General features: G+C 43.5%; 1 protein-coding gene across 1 annotated transcript in view; it reads left to right on the top strand.

Annotated features, from left to right (window-relative positions):
• UBE3C (ubiquitin protein ligase E3C) overlaps positions 1 to 9,528 on the top strand; it is a 76,192-nt gene extending 66,664 nt beyond the window's left edge. Inside the window, exons 21-24 of the mRNA XM_075271518.1 lie at positions 1,314 to 1,502; positions 3,431 to 3,497; positions 4,074 to 4,204; positions 8,620 to 9,528. Of these exons, the coding sequence (XP_075127619.1) occupies positions 1,314 to 1,502; positions 3,431 to 3,497; positions 4,074 to 4,204; positions 8,620 to 8,790 (558 nt within the window). The 3' untranslated portion in view covers positions 8,791 to 9,528. The remainder of the gene's footprint in view (positions 1 to 1,313; positions 1,503 to 3,430; positions 3,498 to 4,073; positions 4,205 to 8,619) is intronic.
• The last annotated feature ends 9,984 nt before the right edge of the window (positions 9,529 to 19,512 follow it).

The raw sequence follows: 19,512 nt of genomic DNA on the forward strand, positions 1-19,512 counted from the left end.
CTATGGGAGCGGGGATACGAGCGCTCCCCATAGAAATGAATGGGCTGCTTCTTTCACTCCGTGCAGTCCCATTGAAGTGAATGGGGAGTGCCGGCGTGTACGCTCCGGCATGAGCAGAGCTTGCCGTATACGCCGGCACTCCCCATTCACTTCAATGGGACTGCACGGAGTGAAAGAAGCAGCCCATTCATTTCTATGGGGAGCGCTCGTATCCCCGCTCCCATAGAAATGAATGGAGCTGCTTTAGACGCCGCTTATTCTGAACGTGTTTTACGTTCAGAATAAGCTAGCGTTTACTCAGTGTGAATGCACCCTTAGGCCGAGGCCCCACATTGCAGAAACACATTGTTTTTTTCCAGATTTTGCAGCGTTTTTTGAGCCAAAGTCAGGAGCGGCTTGAAAAGGAATGAAAATGCAAAGGAAGCTCTTAGATCTATCCCTTCTGGTAAAAAAAACAAACAAAAAAAAAACCCAGCAAAATCTGCAACAAAAAAACACTGCATTTCCACAACGTATGTCCTTAGCCTTAGATTGCTTTAATAGTACTTGCTGGATGGAAAAACGCACACATCTCCTTTCTATCCATCTCACCAAAAATGCATTTTTTTTGTTTATTTATTTACTTTTTGCAAAAATATAAGCGAAGGGATCAACGGATCAGGTTTTTTTTTTTTGGTGCTATTTTTCTGTCCAAATCAAACATTTTTGTAAAGCAGCCTTAGAAGTGTTAGAGACTTACCGCTTTGTCCTGGATTTTTAGTCTGACATCTAAGATACCCACAAAATGGTTAGCTTATGAGAAGTGCCGTGGCCACAATAGTTAATACAGGCTCATCGCAACCCATACAGATGTGGGGGCCGAGAATTGCCTGGATAGACAGAGCAAGAGGCCGCAGCGGTCCAGAGACTCTGCCAGCGAGGCTTCATATACATGAAACCATGTGCACTAGGTTAAATATATTGATATGGATATACAGTATACAGGTTTATCTAAAATTGCAAATGTGGAAGTTTACATTTTAGGCTTCACATAAGCAGCCCTGTGTGGTCATGTAAAAAATCTATGTATAGGAGAGTCCAATGCAGAAACCGTGTGGCTCCATCTCTGTATGTGTATAGTGCAGTTGTCAGAGAGCGTCATCTAGTGACCAGGAAGCATTCACTTTAACCATTCACATTTCCATCTCGCCCATTATTACATGGCACGTCTCCTAGAAATTGGAAGAAAGACCTGATGACAACAGACACCATTTTTTTTAGGTGCCGTATTACATGTACAATTGTGATCTATTTCCTCTGTTCCTTTCTGTTAGGTGGTAGAACTGAAGCTGGGAGGCAAAGATATCCCCGTAACCAGTGCCAACCGGATCGCTTACATCCACCTTGTCGCTGACTATAGGCTAAACAAGCAAATCCGCCAGCATTGTCTGGCATTCAGGCAAGGTCTTGCCAATGTGGTCAATCTGGAATGGCTCAGGATGTTTGATCAGCAAGAAATCCAGGTACAGTATAAGCTGTGTGCCTATGGTGGGTGCCCGTGTAAATGAACACCAGAATTAAGTCTATAATACAGGTAAATCCCAATAATCGGAAGCGGGTTCGGCACTAAATCTGTTTCTAAGCCCAAGGTAAACGTTCAGTTACATTATATTGTGTAGTGGCTGCAGCTACTTGTAGATGTCTAAGGAGTCTTGGGTAACAGCATGTCATTCGTGAATGTGTCCGATCGCCTATAAAAGAAGAGGGAAAGACTTTATAGGGGGAAAAAAGTTTGAAAATGTCCCATACACAAGTAAAATCTCACCATTGTGGATAACTACTACATTGGTAATAACTACCTTTATTCATTTGAAGGGAGGCGACGCCATAGGGGGCTGATCTGATAGACAAGTAGATTTAGCTCAGTCTTGGGTGAGGCTCACAGCTCTCCAATGTGTGCGGCCATATCAACCCCCCAAATCTGATCCAATCCAGTTCTATATTAGGGAATTTGGTCATCTTTGTTCTGCACTCTTGCGCCATCTAGAGTTAGGTTATGTTAGTTCATTGGACATATTAGGGTCCACACCAGATTCTTTGGCTTTCATGGAAGCAAAAATGGCACAGGAGTTGCGCAAGACGCAATATAACGTACGCTAGTTTATTGACGCAAATGATCATTGGAATCTATATCAGCTACAAGATTTTAGCAGAGTTGCTTGGCCCAATACGACAGCCACCACATTTCTAAAGAGGCGAGCACAGGGGTTAGGAAGACTGGCATTGACTGTGCCAGTCTTCATAAAGATCCCCAATTGTTCTAGTAAATGCTTGCTTGTATCCAAGCAGAAGTATAGCCATTATTTTTGTTGCACCTGATATCTAAGGCCAAGTCATTTACCTTACCGCCGCTCCCACCAGCCCCTATTTTCCTCTTGCAATTAGAAGTGTATTCAGGTATCTTACGGCTGCTCTCTTGCGCCATCTAACTTCACATTACTATAGTGTATTTTTCATGCATTTTTTTTTTTGCTTCTTAAAATAGTTAAAGGATTTATCCAGCTTTCAAAAATTATCTGCAAATATATCCATAGCAGTGCTAAATCCTCACTGTTCCCTTGTGCAGTCTTTGCTTGGCTTTATTTTACTTCAGGTTCCTTGTGTCACTGCTGTTTACATGTGGGGAATCTGTGGACAAGCTACAATTCCCATGATCCATCTACCTGCTCTCACAGTCTGAGTTTTCTGCTCACAGGGGGGAGTGATATTGCAAACAACATCACAGCATCATGTGACCTCAGATGTGGGAGTGATGTATTACCTGTGATTTCATTGGAGGGGGGAGCAGGGAGATGCATCATGGGAAATGTAGTTTGTTCACAGATTCACTGCACATAGACAATAGTGATGCAAGGAGCAGCAAGTAAAATAAAGCCGAGAATAGGGTACAGTGAAGATTTAGCACTAGAGTGGATGGATTTGCAGATCATTTTTGTAGGATGGATAATCCCTGTAATGGGAACTTTTACACATCATTTACAACTCCAAATCCAATCGTAATTCTGAATTTAGTTATAGACATTGTTGAATTGCTCTGCATCCTCTGTGTGTTTTGTTTGCTATGTATTGCCCCCTTAATGAGACATAGTGGATAACAGAGAGAAGTGGGAGCTGTCACCCTCATTCATTTGGAGGGACCACGTGTAACACAACATGTTACCTGCAGTGGCCACTGGAGCCAGAATGACCAATGAACCACAACTTTCCCCGTCACAATCAGCTTTTTGTCAGGGGTCTCCTGGCTCAGACATATGTAGATCAGCTGATCACTGCAGCAGCTCCCATATTGAAGGGGATGTTTCTGATAAGACTTTCCCACTTTTTATGTGTTCCTGTTTTTCTTCTGAATGACTATATTATATATTTTCATCTTATTCATTCTTCTTTCTAGGTTTTGATTTCAGGGGCGCAGGTTCCAATCTGTCTTGATGACTTGAAGTCTTTCACAAACTATTCAGGTAGAATATTAAGGACCATAATATGGTTAACCTCAACCCTAAAATGTGCAATATAGCTAGATACATCCATCATCTATGCATTGAAAACCACGCAACAAGGGATAGATGAACTAATATTAGGTTCTGTTCACACTTGTCAGGTCCAGACCCCACACGGTTCAGCTGTTCCTGCAGCCTTCACGGGGCCAGAAACTACTGAAGTGGTCAAGGAGCAGAAACAGCTCTGCTCCTATTCAAGTAGTAGGTACTTAGTAGGTTCTTAGTACCTGAATAGGATCAGAGATGATTCCACTCCGCATCCATTGCAGTAGCTTTCGGCCCCGGAGGCTGCGGGAACAGCCGAACTGTGTGCTGTCCGTGTATCGAACCCCCACATACTGATGACCTATCCCGTGGATATGAAACATGCATTTGGGGCCGGAAAACCCCTTTAAGTAATACAGGATCACATTGTATGACTATTCAGAAGAGGAAATGTATCACTAGTATAAGTACCACAATGGACACTATGCATGTACCTATCCTATGTATTCGGGTGACATTTGTGTAATCGTCTCTGTTGGTGTTTTATTTCAGGAGGATACTCTGCAGATCATCCTGTGATCAAAATTTTCTGGAGAGTCGTGGAAAACTTTACCGATGAGGAGAAGAGAAAACTACTGAAATTTGTGACAAGTTGTTCTCGGCCTCCATTATTAGGTTTTAAAGTAAGTAAAAGCAGAGGGACAATCCTACAGTTATCAGATCCTCTCTAGCCCTCCACTTTTGCACCTTCCTTTTCCAAAAAGTGATTGTGTCAGAGATGGGGCTTAGTAGGGGAGGAGCCGCCTGACAAATTTACTATAAAGAGGGGCAACACAGTGGCTCAGTGGTTAGCACTGCAGCCTTGCAGCGCTGGAGTCTTGAGTTCAAATCCCGCCAGGAACATCATCTGCAAGGAGTTTGTATGTTCTCTCCGTGTTTGTGTGGATTTCCTCCCATTCTACAAAGACATACTGATAGGAAAATAAATGTACATTGTGATCCCTATATGGGGCTCACTATCTACATTAAAAAAAAAAAAAAATCACTATAAGGTAGACCAGAAACTGTAGCTCAAATACATAAGAGTTCCTAGTTGGAGTAAATTTGAGATTCAGGCACATGGAGGGCAGGACTTCTGCCTAATTCAATCTCCAAAACCCAGCAAATCAACCTAGACGTAGTTCAGGGTCACCTGATCCTCTTGTGAATTGGTTCCTTAGTTGTCTGGATATCGCCATCTTTGTCATTATGCAAATAAGTAAAATTGCAGTGATACCGGTCTCTGGTGCCATGTTGTGACCCTTCGTGATCATGGGCGTCTTATCTACACACCCCATGAATAGTTCATGACCTTCTACATTAAAAGGCAATTTGAGGCTTAGCCGATCAACCAAAAGGGAGCGAACTTGGCTGTAACCCCAGATAAATAAATGTGAATAGAGCCGAATCAACATATTACATCTATAGGAGCATTGAAAGGGAACATGAAAGCGTCCACTAGACAGTGATTAGTGAATAATTAGACGTCGTCCATTCAGCGCGGGGCGGGGACCAGATCGGGCTATTTATGTGCTGGATAAATAGAGAAGTGAGAATGTTTGCTCTGCCCTAATCCCTTATGGATGTCTTATTTGTCTGAATAGCGTTAAATGAGTTCTGAGTAATGTCCCAACGTTATCTGTGAGTAACCCGCCGCCCCTATAAATAATAGCCAGGCCAAATATAGCCGACATTATAGCACACATGTGTAAAGATTGACACAGGTTATCTGGAGCACATGAATGGGTACTGTAGCTACACAAGGGACATCTTAATGCCTATTGTCGGCTTGTTAAAATGGCCATTATTTTTCAATATCCATTGTTCACCATTTACAAATATTCCTTAAAGGTGTGGAAATATGTTTGGGCTTGTGGAGCGGCGTGATGGACGAGTTATTAGAGTTATTACTATGTTCAGCCGGAAAAAAGAGAGTCAATGCATATTATATAGGAATGGAAATGTTTGCTTTAAAGGGGTTTTCCAGGACCTTTAAAGGGGTATCCTGATTGTTTTTTTTATTTGATGATCTATTCTGAGAATAGGTTGTCAATCAGAGATTAGTGAGAGTTTGTTAAGCAGTACCCAGGCTGATCAGCTGTGTAAAGGGCACGGGTACGTGACGTCTGCACTGCTGACATCCCATGCCGTCTGCTTCATGGAGGCCATGCAATGTAATTACAGACACTCCGAATCAAACTGCGATGTAAACCATGAAGAGGTCACGGCGCTCGCAGGAGTGACACATATCCTTGAAACAGCTGATCAGCAGGGGTACCAGGAGTCAGATCCCATTGATCCTGTATTAATAATCTATCCTGAGGAGGTCATTAATAAAAAAAAATAAATGTAATACCCCTTTGATAGTGATGGCCACCATATCAGGTCTGTGAGGATCTGACATATCGCACACCCTCTGATCAGCTATTTACAAGGGACTTGGACAAGTTCTGCAGTCTATTTATTACCAAGCACAGCTCTGGACAATGTGTATGTGTCCGCCATGGCCAAAAAGGAGGCGTGAAGAGCACCTTTCATGCTAACGTCACAAAAAAAGTAGTGTGGTGACTCCCAAGAGGCGATATAGCCATGGACGTAGGTGTGACCACACCCATAGGGGTGTGGCTTCATAAAAATAAATTAAAAAAGCAGCATGCTTTGCTGCACCATTCTCCCTAACGTCACTTGCCAAATGTTAGCAAGTATACATTAGTGCACACAGTCAGTTTTTGTAGGCCAGAACTAGAAGTGGAACCTAACAAAGAAAAAGTATAACGCCAATTTTTTGCACCTCTTCTGTGTTTTGCACCCACCGCTGTGATGTCCTTTAGACACAATATAAGTTTGGTTGGTGATAGTCTATCTACTGGAAACCCCAAGGTCCATGCCCACGACCCAGTGTGGATCTGAATTGGGGACAGGTTTATCACTTAATGCAGTCGGATGACATCAGAATACATTCCATGATGCGTTCACGTCTATGGGGTTCCTGGATCGATTCCGTTCCAAAAACACAGAGTAGAATAGGACCAGCTCTATAATCATCCATGTTCTCAGAATGGAATGGATCGGGAAGCCCCATAGACGTGAATGTATCCCAGAATGCACTCCGATGTCATCCAACCGGGCCCCAACTCAGATGGACAATTGGTCTGGTGCACGGCACCTAAGAAATCCGAGAAAGATGTGGTAAGTGGTCGCAAGTGACTGGACATATAGGCGCCATTAAAAACATATCAGAAGCCTCTTAAGTTCCACCCAATGGTATTTTGCGTCTTGAGAGTTCTTGATAAAGCCCTTGTTACTGTAAGGCACTTATCTGGAGTCCAGGCCTTCTGTAACGTGAATATTAAGTATTACTCTTAAGGCGCTGGCACTAGTCACTACTTTAAGGCTATACGGAGCCTGACAAATCCCAGACATTATTTAATGTTTGTAGACTCTGGATATCACAAGGTTAGACCATTAACAAATTAAGAGCCCATTTGGAGCCAGATTAAATGTTACAAGATAGCATTTTCTAAAACTAATTAAAGCTTAATAACTTTAATAAATTAGGTTGCTGTAGAGACAGAGAAAACCTACATTTGTATTCGAGTGAGTAAGATAGCGAAGTTCCAGTCAGGTCAGAATAATAAATGGTTCCTCTCCACTGGTGAACTGTTGTCTCCCGCTTGTAATGTCTTTCATTATGCAGTTTTTGCGTTGGCCGGCCGCTGGTTTTACGGTAGCACTTCATCCTGCTACATTACTAAACCTTTAAAGTGGGAAAAGCCAATAACCTATGTAGAGATGGCCCCGAAATGCAGCAATTTGGCAGTGGGATGTATGGAAGCGGTTGGCTCCTCCTGTGTTAATAACCCCGGGGAAGCGTCGCCTTTATGTGAAAGCTACAAAGGTCCATTATTATACTAAATAACACTTTATAATGGGGAGATGGGATTGCCGGTAAGAGAAAATCTTTGGAGGATATTGAAATTATCTAGTACCTATAAATAACTATTTCTAATTGATGTCTGGGCAGGGCAGATATTAAGCGTAGTGCTACAATCCTATTCCACTAAATACTGCTAACCTCCTCCCCCATCCACAGACCCCTCCACCCTTGGAGTTGACTATTGCGATGTGTTATACTTTTAAAGGGGACTTTTCACCGCCTCCACTCCTTTACATCCTTCAATAGATATTTCTCTATTGATTCCATTGCTGTTGGAATTTTTTCTCTAGCCTCCATTGTTCTTGAGAAATCAATGCTGTTAGTTTCAGCACCTTTTGTGCTAATTAGAGTGTCAAGTGGGCGGTCTGACAGTCTGAGACCACCCACCTGACTGTGGGAAGTGTAATTATTATAAATGATTGCTCAGGATTGGTGGTGGATACAGCTAGGGATGAGCTACACACAAAGGAGTTAGGCCCCGGGAGCGGAAGGGCGGATTTTGGCACCGAGTGTGATGTGGGGAGCCGCGTCACTCTCGGGCCAAAATACGACTGTCGTGGATTCCGACAGTCACAGATTCCCCCTACGGAGTAGGCTCAAATGAATGGGTCGACTGCGGAGGATGCTGCCGCGAGGCGGACGCCGTCTGAAGAAAAGGCAGCTCGCTTCTTTTTTGCTTGTTGTCTCCATAAACCACCATTGTGAGGGGTGGCGGATTATGATGTGGATTCTGCATCATAATTCGCCCCCTTGTGCCCGTGTAAACTAGCCCTTAGTTTAGATGGGCAGAGATTGAGTTTAGCTTGTGAATACACTGGACCAGTGAACTTTCTTAGGCTAGGCGCACATCTTTCGCAGAGTCCGATGAAAAATGGGAGCACAGTGACCTTTTCAGTTTCAAAATCACTGTCCCCTATTATAGTCAATGGAGCTATGTGTGTAACTGCTGTTTTAGCGGTTCGCCTCTCTGTGGTTCAAGTCCCCCAGCAAACCTGGACAACCGAGAGCAAGTACTAGTGTAGTGTGAACCCAGTATTAGGCTCTAGCTGAACTTATGTAATATTAAAGATCACATCATTTTGTCACGTATGTGTCTAAATTCCCATTGCCTTCCACTTCTAGGAGCTGTATCCTGCCTTCTGCATCCATAACGGAGGGTCTGATCTAGAGCGACTTCCCACTGCAAGCACCTGCATGAACCTTCTCAAGCTTCCAGAGTTTTATGATGAGAATCTTATGAGGAGCAAACTGCTTTACGCTATAGAATGTGCTGCTGGCTTTGAGCTGAGCTGAGTTACACTTCAACTCCAACGTGGGATTGGAAACTGGTGCCTAAATAGAATACCCCATGACATGGAGATGTTTCAGGAATCCTGGCTTTATTACATCTGTATGAGATCTGAAATTCGCCATCGACTTTCATCAAGTAAAAATTGCTGGTTGAGAACAATTTTCCAGGAATAAAAGCACTAAATAATGTCACCAGTCTGCAACAATTTACCAAAGATGATCACTTGGCTTAGTGCTGTTTGGATTGAACCCCCCAGAAGCTGGCAGTATGTCTATACCACCAGCAGACTGGTACCCTAAGGGCAAAAAAACAGGGTTCGGATCATCTAGAATACAGACACCTCCACCAACAACAAAACAGCGAGGCGCGTTACGGCCAATCCTACCTGCATCAGAAATAGTACAAGAATTTTAACTGTCTCCACTGTGTCCCCCTCACTACCTGCCCCGCTGGTGGGTAGACATCAAGTGTCATTTCTAGTATTTTATTTCTTTCTATTAAAGACCCCTGTGGAGAGGCTGAATGGACTATGAATTTTAAGTGCTTCTGTACAATGTACATCACAATGACTACGATAAATTTGTGAATATACAAGAATTGCTTTGCTTCAGTTCTCATTACTGTACAGTTTTTGGTTTTTTTTTATCAGATTTTTTTTTTGTCATGTAGTACAGTCCACTGTCATGGCTATGGAGGAGAATATATGGTAACATCTATTAAATATTATTTCAGACTCAAAATCTGTTTTGTCAATTCTATTAAAGGTCATTCCCTTTCTATTGAGGTTGTCCAGGCATTTTTTTAATGACTGGACAACTCCAAGAGGTCAAAAAAACAAAACAACCTCCCCTGTCCCCAATCTTCCGGTGTTCTCCTGGCACGTTCTAGTCTTTCTGCTCCGGCATCTTCTCAAAGTGAAACTATTCACTGGCTGTGACATCATGGATCCCTTCCGCTGAAGCTGCGATGTTACAGGTAGTGGCATCTCAGGCCCTTTGCTGAGGCCACTGATTGGCCTCAGTGGTCACATGTGGCTTGGACTTCTGCTATACGTCATCACCGGACTGAGCAAGGAGGTACCAGAGTACCATGAATAGGTAAGTATGAATTGTTTTTTTTCATTGCCCTCTGCCTATTTAATACATAAACATGTTGTCCATTTTTGCATGGTCAACCCCTTTACTCCACCACACTAGCCAGACTGAATGTGGGTGCGACTGGTGGTGGACAACATTCCCTTTAACTTCAACGGGAATGCCAAAGATAGCCGAGTGCTTTACTTCAGCTGTCTCCAACGCTCCCATTGAAGTGAAAGGGAGCAGCGTCCATCACCAGTTACGTGTATATTCAGCCTGGCTGATAAGCAAGGAAAAGGATCCCTCTGTACTTGGGATCAGTGGTCAGACCCTGACCCGTCAAGTAATTATCCTCCATCTATACGTTTGGTGGCATAACCCCTTTAAGGCCTTTAACCCCTTTATTTGTGACATTAATAAATGTAATCTACTTTATTAATGAATTTTGGCTCCTTTCCATGAAATTGTGCACTTTATTCTTTTCCATTTTCTACTGTGAGCTGAATCTGTACACTACTTACTAAATACAAAGGGACGGGCTCTTGTATAATGCAGGAAAGCTGAGGCTCCCTTCAAATTGTTTAATGACGGGCATTATAAAACATAGAAGAGTGTGTCTGGTGTCCTGTGACAGATGAGATTCACTTCTTACATGTGACACCAAGATTCTATTATTTCTAGAGATCACCAGTTGAAGACAGCCAGAACTGACATATATATACCAACTAGTGATCTCTCTGGAAACAATAGAGGTAGAACTTTCTTGGTGTCATATGACAGATGAAAATCTCCTCTCTCATATGACACCAGAATCACAGTTGTGCATTTTATAGTGCCCGAGATAATACTCTTTGGAGTGACCCTCCCCCAGCCTCAGCTTCCCTGCATTATACAGTAGCCTGTACACCATCATACTAAAGATAGTAGCAGTGTACAGAGAAGAGAAGCATAAAGATGGGACAGAAGTGGATTTCAGTTCAGGATTTCACAGAAAGGAGCCAAAATTAAATAAAGTAGATTCCAACATTTATTAATGACACAAATATTGCCAGAAAATCTAATTTGCTTGAAAGTTTAGGTACACTTTAAATCACTTACAGAACACTATAAATCCTTGCGTCATCTTATATTCCAGTTGCGTCAAACTTGCCTGGGTTACATAAGGCAAAGCAGTGGGAGAAGGTTTCTGTTGCAGCAAGCTACTTCATAGACACAAAGCAGCCTGAATCCCTTCCGCTTTTTCCCCACTCACATTCATAGAGACTGAGGTAAAATAGAATAGTGATACCATCTGAGTAGGATCACTTTAGGAGGAGTTTTTTTTTTTTTTTTTTGTAACATTAGTGCACCAATTACAGTGGCTACACTATAGTTCCATGCGGAAACAGCCAATCCTATATTGGTATCACAATCACAGTTACTAGATTTGTAGGATTGGATTACTGTCCTGTATATGGCTGAATTCTCAGAACATCATGTGCAATGACAGCGTGACACTTCTTTGAATTATTACTATCACTATGAATTAGTAACCCTTTAAACTGCTCCTTACTAAAGTTGGTCGTACACTTGGCCCACAGGCTAGAGGATAACATGCTGATTGGTGGGGGTCCAAGCACTGGCTTCACCAAGAGTCAGGGTCCCGTTACCCCATCAAAATGAAGCGGCAGGCCAAGTATATGCACTGCGACTCCATTCATTCTCTGTGGCACTGATGTAAATAGCAGGTCACTGTACCCTGCACTTCCAGGAGTCTCACAGTCCATCAATAGCTTTGGATCTATACGTGCTCGACCTGAAAGAGAGAGCAACAATCTGAATCTATGATGAGACACTTTCACTTTTTTTTTCCCCATTTTGTTATGTTGAGGCTTTGTATTTTATTCACTTTATTGTTTTTGAGATGTTTTTACACCTTTACTGGAGGCATATTTGATTAAATTTAGTTGACTGGACATGATTTGGAAAAAACTCACATCTCACAGCTGGCAATGCATATTGAAGCCCTGGTAAAAGAGGTGACCAATTCTGGCTGAGTTCTAAAGATCCTGTGTGCAGATGGGAGAAATTTGCAGAACGTCAACCATCGCTGTAGCATTCCCGAAGCCTCTCCTCAATAAAAGACACATCAAAGAGCACCTAAATGACTCTTAGGGTCCATTCACACGGAGTAACGCGAGGCGGTTTTTGTCCTTATTTTGTGTTTATTTTTACGGCTGTAAAAAGACGTTTCCATTGAGTTCTATAGTAAAATACGCCTGTATTTTTACATCCGTAATTTTACGTCCATTATTTTACGGACGTAAAATTACGGACGTAAAAATACAGGCGTATTTTACTATAGAACTCAATGGAAATGTCTTATTACAGCCGTAAAAATAAGCACAAAAAATGCCTCGCGTTACTCCGTGTGAATGGACCCTAAGGGTGCATTCACACTGAGTAAACGCTAGCTTATTCTGAACGTAAAACACGTTCAGAATAAGCGGCGTCTAAAGCAGCTCCATTCATTTCTATGGGAGCGGGGATACGAGCGCTCCCCATAGAAATGAATGGGCTGCTTCTTTCACTCCGTGCAGTCCCATTGAAGTGAATGGGGAGTGCCGGCGTGTACGCTCCGGCATGAGCAGAGCTTGCCGTATACGCCGGCACTCCCCATTCACTTCAATGGGACTGCACGGAGTGAAAGAAGCAGCCCATTCATTTCTATGGGGAGCGCTCGTATCCCCGCTCCCATAGAAATGAATGGAGCTGCTTTAGACGCCGCTTATTCTGAACGTGTTTTAAGTTCAGAATAAGCTAGCGTTTACTCAGTGTGAATTCACCCTAAGAGTGCGAGAAACAAAATTCCCTGATCTTTTGAAACCAAAATTGAATTTTTTTTAATTTTTTTTTTTTTAATTCTAAGCATCATACTTACTCATCATGCTGTGGGAGTTTTTGCAGCTGGGGTAGGAAGATTGGTCGGGGTTGAAAGAAAGCTGAATTGAGCAAAATGCAGAGATATTAAATAGGTTGTCCCATCTCAAGGTTCCTATCTATACTGGTAGCTTATGTAAATTGGAGACTTTTCCTAAATGTTTTACTTTAGAAATTCTGCTTTGCTTGCCTGCTATGTGACCTTATTCCTCCCATTGTTTACACAGCATTGCTATAACCACAGACCTGTGAGATAGGACAAGTGACATCACTCACTCAGTGCCAGCAGGACAATCCGTTCAGCTAATTGCAGTTTGTTATCTCTCTATGTAAACACACAGATAAGCATGTGCATATCTGATCTACTTAAGTATTGTGATACCTCATATTGTCATTCATTAAGCTGGGAGGGAAGGGGGGGGGGGGAATGCAGGAAGTGAGAAGAAGAGATTGCAGGCAAAGCTGAAACTGTGAGAGGGGAAAACCACTTTAGGTTATCCGGCGGCTTCATAATGGACCCAGGGGTTCTGGCCTTGATCGGAATAATCCCCTGACACGGGGTCAATTTACTATAGCCAGCCAGCCCCCATTGCACATGTAATTATTCGTGAGATCGTGAGAGAAAGAAGGGGGTGGTAAACAGGGAAAAACTGCCATGGTGTAGTTGCCAGAGGCTGCAATGGGTACAAACAGAAGGAAGTCATAAAGTTACCATACAGTACTACCTATAGGTATTATTCACAGGAACATCAAATATGATGATACAGCCATTTTAGAATACGTTAATTTAAATGTGTCTATTAACATGGCTGTTTTTTTACAAACTGCCAAGAAAAAAAGGCCATCTTCGTTTATTTTCAGGGGTCCCAATGAGGAACCTATAAAGGAGATGCCACACAAGTGTACAATGTCTGTGGGAAAATAAAACTGGTGCTGGAATGAATGAATAACATTTTTTGTTGGACAACCCCTTTAAGACATTGACTAAATTAGTCTAAGAAAAGCAAGGGGTTAATGATCCAGGGTGTATACTAGAAAGGTGCTGCGGTGTAGAATCAGCAAGCAGGGTTATAATCCTCATAAACTGGGGATTGATAGGTCCAGTGGTGTAACTAAAGTCTTGTAGGCCCCGATACAAACTTTTGCTCGGGGCCCCCTACCTCCTCCTTATAGCAAAATGTTGATAGTGACGGGACCCCACACAGTATAATATGCTCCACAGTGGCCCCCATACAGCATTATATGCTCTACAGTGCCCCTGTGCTCCACAGTGGCAGCATACACTATAATATACTGCCCACAGTGGCCCCCATTCAGTATATGCTTCCCACAGTGGCTCACACACAGTATTATATGCTCCACAGGGGGGCCCACCCAGTATTATATGTTCCCAACAGCCCCCCTCGGCTTCAACAAATTATTGAGGTACTAGCAGTTACCCGCGTCTTCGTCTGCGGGTTGGCGGTGGTGCTGAACCACTTATATGCACACAATCGCTGCTCCAATTTCATGTCCCCCCATGTCTGCTTCCAGTTTCTTGTCCCCCCATCTCTGCCTCCAGTTTCATGTCCCCCCATGTCTGCTCCCAGTGTCATGTCCCCCCATCTCTTCCTCCAGTTTTGTGCCCCAGTGTCATGATGTTCTCTTTCCTGCTCTTTATCTGCCCCCCAGTTTCATAGGCCCCTTAGATTATGTCCCCCTTGGATTTGTAACACAAATAAATAGTTGTTACTCACCTTCCCACGCCGCTCGCTCACTCCACTGACGCCGACACCCGGAGGAAACTCTGGCTATGGCAGGTAGACTGCAATGGAAGCACCGCTTTTATGCAATGTACTGCATAATACCGGCGCCTCTATTGCAGGCTACGCAGCCAAGGCTGCAATAGAAGCGAATTGCTGACAGGCCAGGGAGCCAGCGCAAGGCTTCTGGCTGGCATATCAACCTGATGCCGGCCCCAGAGACTCGTCTGGGTGCCGGCGTGGAGAGGGGACATGGCTGTGCCGACCGACGACGTGGACACCAACCCCCCGGGACCCCCCCTTCCCCCCGGGAAACCCCCCCCAACCTGCTGAACTGACCTGTTATGTGGTGTGTCGGGGGCAACAGCCTCCTCTTTAGCTGTCCGCAAAGTGAGTGTGTAGGCGGTGTGGGATAGCTGCGGCGCCGGGACCATGTGGGCTGCTGCCATCTTCCTCACTGTGTCCCTGCTCAATTGGCACGCCCACATGCAGCCCCCAACGTATGGTGCCACAGCCCTGGCTCCAGAGCCCGCCCACACCCAGCCCTTTCACCAATAGGAGGTGCGTGGACAGACCAGTGCTGGCGAAATGCCAGCTTCTACAGCAGAGCCGGAGGGTTCTTTGGAGGGTCACGGTGGCGATTTGGGGTGAGTGACCCACATTTAAAGTAGCCTATTACCTTTTCCTGGGCAATATGTGTGTGTGTGTGTGTGTGTGTGTGTGTATGAAATTTCAACAAAATCCATTCATCTGTTTGGCTGTGATTGAGGAACAAACATCCAAACACACAAACCCACAAACATCCAAACCTTTATATTAATAGGATATAAAGGTTGAATACTGGATAGAGGCTGTGGAATAACCACCATCATGAAAGGGTACCTCAGGTGTCAGAACATCATCAAATTGGGTTATATAATCGTAACACGTTACGGATCCCAAGAAAGAACTACTTCTCTCAGGCTAGGTTCACACCTCGGCCCGGTCTTCGTATGGGGTTTCCGTCCCCGAATCCACTTAAAAAATGCAGAGAGAAGGTTCGGAGCCAAAAGTTTTGTTTGTCTTTTTTTCCTCCCTCTGCTTTATGATGATTTTAGTGGTCATGTGACTCCAGCATCCATTTCTATATATCATCTTCCGTCAACAGGCTACACAAGTAATTATCCAAGCTCATCTCTATTCACGCACTTACTAATTCAGTTCATACCACAATAAATCCATAAAATATTCCCAGTCACCTAAAGTATCTGAATTCATTGCGAGCACGGAACGTAATGTATGCAGAGAGGATGGCGGCGTTGTTGGAAGTACATTATCATCCATTACGGCAGATAAAATATCCCGCAGTTCACGGTGTTAAGCGCTGTCATAAACACGGGGAGAAGGCAAAACTTGAAGTAATATACAGACTACGGAGGTGCGGTGTACACAAAGTCTTAGAACTTATCAACATGTTTCCACCTTAAGTCATCATCAAGCAGAAGGAAATGTAATAAAACATGGCGGACGCCTCCGATTCATGCAAGAGGTGTGAACGGTCAAGACAAATGGACGCTAAAACATTTTCTAAGTACATCCTGGCAATGCAAGTGTTACGGTGACAAAGTGAACGGACACAAAATACTGCCCGTCACAGCTGAAGTGCTCGGAACAATATCTGATGGGTTTCAGGTTCTGGCCATTTGTTGCAGATTAAATGCAAAAAATAATAAATTGAGATTTTTTTTTTTAAACTTTAGAAAAGATGAAGACTAATAAGGAAACACAGGGGTAAAAGGGTTGTTCATCCACAAACGGATTTTCATACTGATGACCTATTCTTTATCTGATCTGTAGGGGTCCAGTGCCCAGACCCTGTACAGATCAGCTGTACTAGCAGCCTACAGGCACAGGAAGAGGCGGTAATGGATGGGGAAAGGCAACACCGCTCCAATGACTTGAATAGGAACAGACTCCCCATTCACTACTGTAGCTTTCAGCACCCACAAACTGTGGACTAGCTGATCTGTATGGGGTCTGGGTGTTGAACCCTGCAGATCATACACCGATGAACTATCCTGTGGGTAAGTTATCTGTATGAAAAAAATCTGAAAAATCCCAGACACTGTAATCCATTTCCTTTCAATTCTTTGTACACAATGCTTTGTACTGTCCCTCTGTTATTCCTCCTGGAACTGTATGGATAAATTAACAAATAAGCATTACTATTCTACTAGTGGTATATGTGTCCTTGCAATCAATGTCAGAGTCTGTGGGTACACCCCTTATTGACAAGGAAAGTGGTTTTACCCAGTTGTCAATTTATTTATAGAGTTGTGTTTTTTTTTCATAGGTAATGCAAGGTTTTTTTGGAAAATAAATGATGTCAGGAAAGCTTTCATGAGAATGTATATGGATAGTGGTGGGGTCACATGGCAGAAATTGGAGAGGAATTTGAGGTGGTCTTCTGCGATATTTTCCGGTCTTGCATTTCCAGACACAAGGCGGATAACCAGCCTGAAGGTGATGGTTGACACGGACGCCATGTTGTGCTGCGTTCCAGGGCCATGTCTCGGTGTCATACAGAGAAGCTTCAATGGTGTAAGGGCAGGTATCTCTAATAAAGTGGCCATTCCATGTAGATACAGCTCCATGAAACAAATCTAATGACACATCCCAGATTTTCTTATTCAAGAAATATTAGGACTTGACTCCCGGGAAGAGATTAGTGATCTGTCAGAGGAGGAAGCGATAAAATGAGAATTCAGAACACAGCATGGAATTTACTCCTTGAATAAAAATGATCCATTGACATTGGCTTTATTAGCCGTGGTGGGAGTGTAATGTAAATGGAGTCTAGAGATTGAATACAACAGCAAATAACGCAAGAAGGGGTTCACACCTACAATGCTTCTCACCAGGTGCGCTGGGTTCACACCAGCGCCTCAACTCCGTTTTCAGGTTTCCGTCTTCTGCATGCAGAAGACGGAAACCTGTCATGCCGAGTCCGACCGTGAGCGCCGGTGAGCGTTTTATGCGTTCCGCGGCAAAACCGTTTTTTTTAAAACCGGACACAGAATACTGCATGCCTGACTCTGTGTCCGGTTTAAAAAAACGGTTTCGCCACGGAGCACATAAAACACTCACCGGCTCACACGGCCGGAGACTTTTCAAGCCCTTTCAAATGACTGGGATTGAAACATGCCGACAGGTTTCCGTCTCCTGCCCTGTTTTGTGCAGGAAACAGAAACCTGCAGAACGGAGTAAAGGTGCAGATGTGAACGAGCCCGTACATGCACTGACAATGGATACAACAGAACTGGAAGTCTGGTGAGTAGAGATAGGCTGAGGCCCCACGTTGTGGAATCGCTGCTTTTTTTGGTTGCAGATTTTGCTGTGTTTTTTACAGAGAACACAGATATCAGTCTCCGGCTGAGCTGCTCGTCTTTAGTTGAAGATCAACTGTGAGTGAGGCTTTGGCAAAGTTGTGAAGGTTATAATCATGTAATGTATGAAAGCCATTGTTATCTTTAAAAGCTAAATGCTAGATATAGTTGCTTACGCTTGAAACCAATATAATGTTATATGATAAGATGGCGCCTGCATCCAGGATGGGTGCAAGAAAAACAAGTGCTTGGCTTGCAGCCAGAAGACAGCTCCCCAAGGTCACCACGCAGGACCGGGAGTAGCTGGCTATATATGGCACTGATTAAACTTTTTCTGTTTTATTGAGATGTATCATACCAATCAGGAATGAATATGAAAACTTACGTTGTTGTTATCTCTCTTCCTTTCTCTGCTACTATTTAACCCCCGTGTTCTTAATAAAAAGTGTGTCAGTGCACTCTCTTCACTGCTAAGAAAGGAGTTAATGCCAACATTTTGCGTTTGGTATCAATACCTCGTTGCTAGCCCTTAGCTCATATCAATTAGGACAACGACAGTTACCCAGAATTATTGGTCAGTTAGTCATAAACACAGTTTTGACCTTATCAGCATGACCAGGCTTAGGCGTAAACATCGCGGGAAAAATTTGGCATTTTACAGTCCATGCATAGTGGATGGAATTTTAGCGAATCCAATTATACCTATTATATACCTATTATATTCCATAATAGAAGCAGAAAGTCCGCAGAGGTCAGATTGGTGGGGGTCCAATACGTGGCACCCTCACCAATCAGCTGATATGAGCAGCCAAAGCACTGGCTAAAACACAGTGTACAGAGCTGTGCACTTCTGGCTGTGGATTCTGAACTGTCGCTGGAGGTTTTACCTATGCTGTGACTGCTGATATCTGCTGATTGGTGGGGGTGCTGGGTGTTAATGACTTATCCTAAGGTTAGGTCATCAATATAAAAACCTAAGAAACCACCCCGATATCTTTGAATCCTAATGCTGATAGGGCACCACAGAGGATCTGCTGAACCAGCCAGTTGTCTTACAGCCTGCAACAGGATGGTGAGAAGGAGAAGACATCCATGGCTCAACCCTTAGACACAGAGACATTTCTTTATCCACAGTACTGTTTAAAGTTTTAGGAAGGTATGTAAAAATGCTGCAAAGTAAGAGAGCTTTTTAGTTTATTTTTGTCAATGAAAGACAACATTTCAATTCCACCTTAGACACTGATCCATTGATTCTGGCACAGTTGGAATTTTTTCTCTAGCCCCCACTGTTGTCAAGCAATAAGTGTTGTTAGTTTTGGTGCCTGATATGCTATTTAGTCTCTGTACTGTCAGAAGGGCTGGGTCAGGCAGGAGCAGACAAGGGGTGTGATTCTGAGCTCTGACACTGGCTGCCTATGATTGGAGCTCTGAATCACACCCCCTGCCTGTTCCTGCCTTACTCACCCACCTGACAATAGAGAGGCAAGTAGTATATGAGGCACCAAAACTGACTGCACTGATTGCCCAATAATGAAGGGAGCAAAAACTCCATCTGTGCTGGAATCAGTGGACAGATGTTAAGAACATATGTGGATGTGGTCACAAAATGATGTGAATGAACA

This window comes from Leptodactylus fuscus, chromosome 4 (genome assembly GCF_031893055.1).
Source record: "Leptodactylus fuscus isolate aLepFus1 chromosome 4, aLepFus1.hap2, whole genome shotgun sequence".
NCBI lineage: Eukaryota > Metazoa > Chordata > Amphibia > Anura > Leptodactylidae > Leptodactylus > Leptodactylus fuscus.